The sequence below is a fragment of the Portunus trituberculatus genome, chromosome 36 (genome assembly GCF_017591435.1).
Source record: "Portunus trituberculatus isolate SZX2019 chromosome 36, ASM1759143v1, whole genome shotgun sequence".
NCBI classification, from domain to species: Eukaryota; Metazoa; Arthropoda; class Malacostraca; order Decapoda; family Portunidae; genus Portunus; species Portunus trituberculatus.
The window spans coordinates 5,592,986-5,600,485 of record NC_059290.1 but is presented as its reverse complement, the minus strand read 5'-3'; the positions used below and the strand labels follow the sequence as shown (position 1 = coordinate 5,600,485).

General features: G+C 37.1%; 1 protein-coding gene across 1 annotated transcript in view; it reads right to left on the bottom strand.

Moving 5' to 3' along the window:
* Positions 1-2,660: 2,660 nt before the first annotated feature.
* The window catches only part of LOC123513702 (pyruvate dehydrogenase E1 component subunit beta, mitochondrial-like), a 17,153-nt gene continuing 12,313 nt past the window's right edge, over positions 2,661-7,500 (bottom strand). The window contains exons 7-8 of the mRNA XM_045271077.1: positions 5,175-5,408; positions 2,661-4,385 (exon numbers count right to left, since the gene is read on the bottom strand). Coding sequence (XP_045127012.1) covers positions 4,234-4,385; positions 5,175-5,408 — 386 coding nt within the window. The 3' untranslated portion in view covers positions 2,661-4,233. The remainder of the gene's footprint in view (positions 4,386-5,174; positions 5,409-7,500) is intronic.

Genomic DNA, 7,500 nt, shown 5'->3' with positions numbered 1-7,500 from the left:
GCTCTGATTATGATACTTTACTAGGTAGCTGTTCCTTAGTTCTTTAAAAGACCACACATAATTATTAGTCGTCCTTTTATAATTTATTTTTTACGTATCTACCATTGTATCTTCAAATCCTAATATTTCTGTATTTTGTTAATTATAATTGTTTCCTAAAGTACATCATCATCGTCAGTAGTAGTTGTAGTAGTATATAGTACTAGTAGTGGTAATAGCAGCTGCAGTAATAGAAGTACAGTATGACAATATCTACTTCATTATTGTTATTACTATTTCATATCTATCTTAACCACTAGTACTTCTATTACTATTGCTAGTACTATAACACAATCATTACTATTTTTCATTCAATTATTATCTATTCTTTCATAATCAGTTTCACAATCTATTTGCAGTGTTTCAATCACTGCTTGTTTTTATCTTTATTTTTTTCTTTATATATGGTGTGACATTATCTCAAGAGACAGGCTTCAGGGATTTCCTTAATCAACACTCTTATCTTCTTTTCTGTTAAAATGTCAAAATATTATGTTATGTACTTGAGATTTATCAACACACACACACACACACACACACAGAGAGAGAGAGAGAGAGAGAGAGAGAGAGAGAGAGAGAGAGAGAGAGAGAGAGAGAGAGAGAGAGAGAGAGAGAGAGAGAGAGAGAGAGAGAGAGAGAGAGAGAGAGAGAGAGAGAGAATTTCCCTAAAACATAATATAAAAAAAATCAAATAAATAAATAAAAATAGGTATATAACTAGAGTCCAAGATACTAGGAAGAGATTACAAGTGATAAGGGCAAGGATCAAGTGTCAATCAAATGAGTATAAATACCCAGAAATAGCTAGAAAGTGATAAAGGGAAGGAGTGTAGGAGTATACCAGCTGCAGGAATACTGGGATATGTGAGGAAATACAAATAAGGAGTGTACATTAATTGAAAGACCTACCTACCTCTCTCTCTCATATATATATATATATATATATATATATATATATATATATATATATATATATATATATATATATATATACATATAAAAAATATATACCACCACTCATGGTACATTAACTGATAGAAGACATGAAGTGCAAATGTAGTACTACATATATCAACAGAAGAAAAAGTAACTTAGAGAGAGAGAGAGAGAGAGAGAGAGAGAGAGAGAGAGAGAGAGAGAGAGAGAGAGAGAGAGAGAGAGAGAGAGAGAGAGAGAGAGAGAGAGAGAGAGAGAGAGAGAGAGAGAGAGAGATATAAATGCACATTATCCCCATGAAAAGCTATACGAATAAAATGAAACATATAAATACTTACATAAATAAAAGTGAAAGTGAACAACAAGGAAAACTAAATAAATAAAATAAAGTCAATAAATACATAAATAAATGTAAGAAAAAATGCAAATAAATAAAATAAAGCCAATAAATACATAAATAAAAGTAAAAAAAAAAAAAAAAATACAAATATAGGATAAACAGAAGAGGAGATGGGTGCCCCCAGAGGAATCCAACCCAGTAAGTATGAAAGGAGTGTACAGTATTAGATTAGCTTGTCAGGCTGCACAGGGCATGCTGGAGCCTTTGCTTTATTGTCACTTAGGTTCACTACAAAGGATTTTCTACAACAGACTAACAAGGGTAATAATGTCAAGATTAACCACTCCCTTCTTCCCTCTACACCTAGGCATGATGTAACAATGAACCACGGCACTTATGAATATGACGCTTCCTCATTACTTTACTAACAACTTGTAACTTGTAAAGGAAAAAGAGAGAGAAGACTAAAACAAATTGGTTCGACTGAATATAGTATTTCAATTCTAATGGAAAAAAGAGACAAAAACTGTACACTTCCTTGAGTCAATAGAATGGAAAAAAAAAATAGAGAAAATTATATTTAGTTGACTTAAAACACCATTTGATTTGTAATGAAAGACAATGATATATCCACTTTAGTAAATCGAAAATAATCTGTAATGGAACAAAAATAATTTAGAAAAATGTAAAAATGCTTCTTAAACCTTTTAATTATATTCTATTTGAGCAAGATATAATTCAGCTGAAATGTTTTTTTTTTTATTTACTAAACAGAAGATACTGCAACTTGTAATGGAATAAGATGGAAAAGGCAAGAAAAATAGCTGTGTGTGTGTGTGTGTGTGTGTGTGTGTGTGTGTGTGTGTGTGTGTGTGTGTGTGTGTGTGTGCGCATGTGTGTGTGTGTGTGTGTGTGTGTGTGTGTGTGTGTGTGTGTGTGTGTGTGTGTGTGTGTGTGTGTGTGTGTGTGTGTGTGCGTTTCACTGTTTGATCTGCTGCAGTCTCTGACGAGACAGCCAGACGTTACCCTACGGAACGTGTGTGTGTGTGTGTGTGTGTGTGTGTGTGTGTGTGTGTGTGTGTGTGTGTGTGTGTGTGTGTGTGTTCATATAATTTATATATATATAAAAAAAGAAAAAAAATACTGTAACAAAATAAAAATGAACACAACTAAAAGCAACAACAGCTTTAACAACAACAAGAATAAAAAATGATAGTAGCATTACACACTCTCTCTTTTCTCTCTACACCAGACATGCCCTATGGGAAGGGCATTGAGACACACCTCAATCCACCAATGTATCAACAAAAATACAGATCTCACGCAAGGTTAACTGAAATCACCATTAAAAAGTAATTCATTGCTTTTATATATATATTATTCACCAAAAATTTCCAGTATGTACAGAGATTGATACGTCTTTCCCACTGAACCATGACGACGATGGCAGCAGCGGCGGCGGTTCCAACAGAGTATATAATTTAGTATTAATCTATTAACCCCTCTAGGTTATGGACTCTTGGGCAGTGGAAGGGATCAGTGGGAGGCAGTAGAGGCACACAGGTCACTCCAGTCCCCTCTAACTTTGCTGATTCTGCACATTTACTGACTAGCTCTTGTTTCTAACCTAATTTTCTTGTTCATTCCAATTTTTTTTTATTTTGTCAGTCTTGTTTTGTTAATTTCTTACTATTTCTTTTTTTATTGTCTGGTTATTGTTTGGCTTTCTCATTGCTTTCTTAGAGGCGTTTTTTAAAATTCTCTCTCACTTCTCTTGTTATTCATTTGCTTCTTGAGATTCTAATTGTCTTCCCTTATTCTTGTCTTATTTCTGAGGAGTCTTGCATTCATTTCCTTGGATTATGTGATTGCTTCTTGTGTTTCTTGTTCACCATATTTGTGGAGCTTCTCTCTTTCACTCACTTCATTTCTTGACTTTGATTCTCTCATTCATTTCTTCTAATAAATTCTTGAGCCTTCAATTTCATTCTATTACTTTGTTAATTCCCTGGTTGATTCTTATTTTCCCTTATTTGTATTTCCTAACTTGAATGTGAACTTTCAGTTTCCATCAAGATAATTTTACTAAAAATTCCTCATAATTACAGCTGGTACTTATCTTGCTAAGAATATTAGTACCTTTTTAATATCACATGTATCTTCTTAACTTCAAACTTAAGTCAATCTTTTAGTAACTTACAACCCGAGACAATCTCTTACTTATCATTAACATAGCAATCTTTACCATTTAATCTCTAATTCAGAAATAAAAGATTCCTCACCATTTATTCCATGAAAACACTTAAAATGGACATCCTTCATAAATAAAATAGACTTTTCCTCACTTAAATTTCTACACCATCACTTCAGTTTCAATTCTTCATTAACTTAACAATGAACACAATAAATTTTTAACTCATTTCAACAAGTATTCTGTTAATTCTTCACACTTTTAACTTAATTTCCAACTTTACTCACCATCATTCCACAAATTTTCATTCTTACAATCTAAGTGGCATAAACAAATTAATTCTTTTCTGCTCATTCTCACTCTTTTCCAGCAAATAAACACTTCAGAATAAGAAAAACAGGAATAACTGGGCTTTTCTCCGCTCCTCTAAATGAAAAGAACAAAAACATTGATCTTCTTGGCTCTATATCCCTTTTTCTCAGCCTTTCCTGCAGACATGAGCACTTCAGAATAAGAATACCATCAACAAGCCTTTCCTCCACTCTAACTTAAATCATCAAAACATCATTCAATACTGTGCACTTTTTCAATCTTTCCTAGACACAGACACAGACACACAACAAATGTAACAGTATCAGCAGAGCATCGTTTTCACATTACACAATTTTTCCTCACTCTCTTACCTTCCTGGCCAGTGCCTCCCGGACCCCTCTCTCCCTCAACATGCTTACTTGATGAGCTTGAGTACCTTCTTGACAGCCTTAACGACATCGTGTTGTTGAGGGATGCAGGCCACCTCCAGGCTCTTGGCATAGGGCATGGGAACATCCACTCCTGTCACTCTGATCACCGGGGAGTCAAGGTAGTGGAATGCTGGGCCTGTGGAAAGAAGTGTTGTTGTTATCATCAATTAATTCAGCAACTTTCTCTCTCCTTCCAGCAGTGGTTCTCTACCCAAGAGTTGCAAACTAAATTAGGGTCATTAGGGTATTTGTGAGGGTTATCAGAGGGTGTGACAAAAATATATCTTAATAATTCGCAGCTGTTCACATTTTTATTTTGATTAATGTGACTGATTTACTTTAGAAGGACAAGGTAAAGATTCTACTGGACGCATAGTAATAAAAGAGGTGTGGTCATAAAACACCTAAACTTGTGCAATTCTGCCTGTAGTATGAGTAGCTTTCATGTTCAATACAATAACTAATATGAAATGGTTGGATTTATTTTTGCAATTAAGCTGCTACTCCAGGTTAAGACTGCATTTTGGGTTGCATCCAAAAAGGGTTGGGAAACACTGCCTTACAGGGTTGGATACCAGGAGATTGGGACTTATCATAAAGATGCAGCTGCACTGTAAGGAATGACTTGGTAACTTGAAATTATTCACACTCTTAGCCCAGTCAGCCACTTGAAAAAAAGGGACAGTCTTGTGGTCCACTGCACTCAACTCCTGGGCTGTGGCACATGAGACTCCCTTTTCACAGGAGGGTGATGGTGCTCACAAGTGTAAATGATGCATGTGAGGTGTCTGTCTTTTCTTAGCTGCTCCATGAAGAATCACTCTTCAGCCCTAATATATAGGCAGATAGATAGATAGACTTGAAATCTGACAGTGACCATCTTAAGTAACACTAATGCCAGCATACAAAATGCAGCAGTACTCACTCTCCACAATCCTGGCACAGATCTCTGAGCCAACGCCAGACTGCGGCCAACCCTGCTCCACAGTCACCAGGTTGTGCGTCTTGATCACTGACTGTACAATGGTCTCCTCATCCAGAGGCCGCAGGGAACGCAGGTTGATCACCTCACACTCCACCCCCTCGCCTGCAAGAGCTGTTGCTGCCTCCAGGGCCACCATCACTGCACGGGAGTGGGCCACCAGAGTGATGTGGCTCCCTGCAGACAGAAAAAGAGAGAGGCTGCTTCCAGGAACTATTGTTGACCCCTGAGTGTGTGATTCTGCTGCTGCTACCTCTTATGAGACTTTTATAAAAAAATGACAAACGGAGATTATAATGACGATCTAGTGTGAATATCTATAAAAAAATGACAAACGGAGATTATAATGACGATCTAGTGTGAATATCTACAGTGGTGCCTCATGATAACAGATACTTCAGGGGTGAAGGGTTGTCTGTTACTGTGAATTGTCTGTTACTGACAGTGGTTTGTGTTCACCGTTAAACATTCCCTTTCCCTTTTTCAGTAGTTTATTCTCTTCTAATAACACAATAAATCATTTTGATAATCTAATGTGTCTTATTCTACACTCAATGTTGAAATAAAAGAGTCCATTATTGTTTAAGAAGTGTACAGTAATCAAAATTTGTCTTATCAAGAATAGATGAATTAAAGATATAGCTTCCCATCTGATGTAAAAGCTGATTTCCATGTGGTACAGTGGCATCTTTAACAAGCATTTAATGATTGCCTGAAGGACATTGCTGAGGGGATAAAGGAGGGGAGGACAACAAGGGATCATCAAAATCAGAGTCGACTACCTCCACACTCTTGCCACCTCTCCGTAGATCATAGAATTGCCTTCTTTCTCTAACACAGTTCCACCTCCTTACCCTCTGTCTTTGTCTTTCTGTTTTGTATGTAAATTGGTGTTTACAGAATTAGTCCTGAAATCGTTCTAATTTTGTTCAACATCATCACTGAAGTAAAAATTAAGGCGTGTTCTCAATGGAAAAGTGTTCCCCTATCCTAAACATGGCATCTTAGCAAGGACGTGTGACACTGCTGAGTGCCGGGCCTGATACCTAACACACTCGCAACTTATGCAATCTTGCTATAGAGTAATGCCCTGCTGCAAACTTGCCATATGGCCAATCTACATAAAGCAGTAATCTGCAACTTGAACAAGTACTTCTTGGGGAGGGAGAGAGAGAGAGAGAGAGAGAGAGAGAGAGAGAGAGAGAGAGAGAGAGAGAGAGAGAGAGAGAGAGAGAGAGAGAGAGAGAGAGAGAGAGAGAGAGAGAGAGAGAGAGATTGGGCGGTTATGTTGTTTACATCGCTTTCACCACCACACTGATGAAGCAATTTGCTCATTATGTCATCTATAAGAAAACCTAGTCCACTTCATACTAAATTGCCCGCAGTCAAAAGAAGAAAGAACTCCAAAGACTGGTAAATGAAGACAAAAATCAAGCGATAGGGGAGTTTTAATTTTGAGAGTCTGTCATCTGAACCTTTGCCAACCACAGTGCTCTCGCTCTCGCTCTCTCTCTCTCTCTCTCTCTCTCAGTGTGGAGGTTTCATAATTCTCATTTACCCAACAACATCCAAACAGAAATGCATATTTAGCTATTCACACCAGCAGGCCTCTCTCTCTCTCTTTCTCTCTCAGTTTGGCTGTGTCATTATTCTCGCTTGCCCAATAATGTTCAAATGGAAATGTAAAACTAGCATTTCACTTCAGCAGGCTGTGGGTCCAACCAGCCTGGGACCACAGATCACTATGAGTGTCAATCTGGTGACCCCCAAAGACAAGCAGTCGCCACTCTCCACCTTATTACAAGTTTTTATAAATTGTAGACAAAACAAAACGAGTTACAATGATGTCTAGCATGCCTTTCTTGGTTTGTTTATCATGCCAGATGTGTATTTGTCTGCACAACCACTCAGTAACTATACTATAGATTCATGGGAAAAAACTGCCATGACTGTCCAAAAAAACTGGTTAGCATCTGACTAGTATGTTACTGAGCCAAATCTGTTACTGTGAAGTCTGTTTTCGTGACTCACCACTGCATCTAAGATCCCTTAAAAGACAGATAAGACAAAATATTCAGGGAACAGAACAGGATAAAATGTTTCAAGGTCCCTTACTCTGTTCCTTTGTGCTGCAATATATAATAACCAGGAAATATAGTGACATTTTCCTAATTTGCTCAGACAGCATCTAACTTGTTTGTCTTCTTAATACAGTGGAACACATTGAATGTAATGTGGTAAAAGTAAAAGATAATGCTGATCCTGCCTG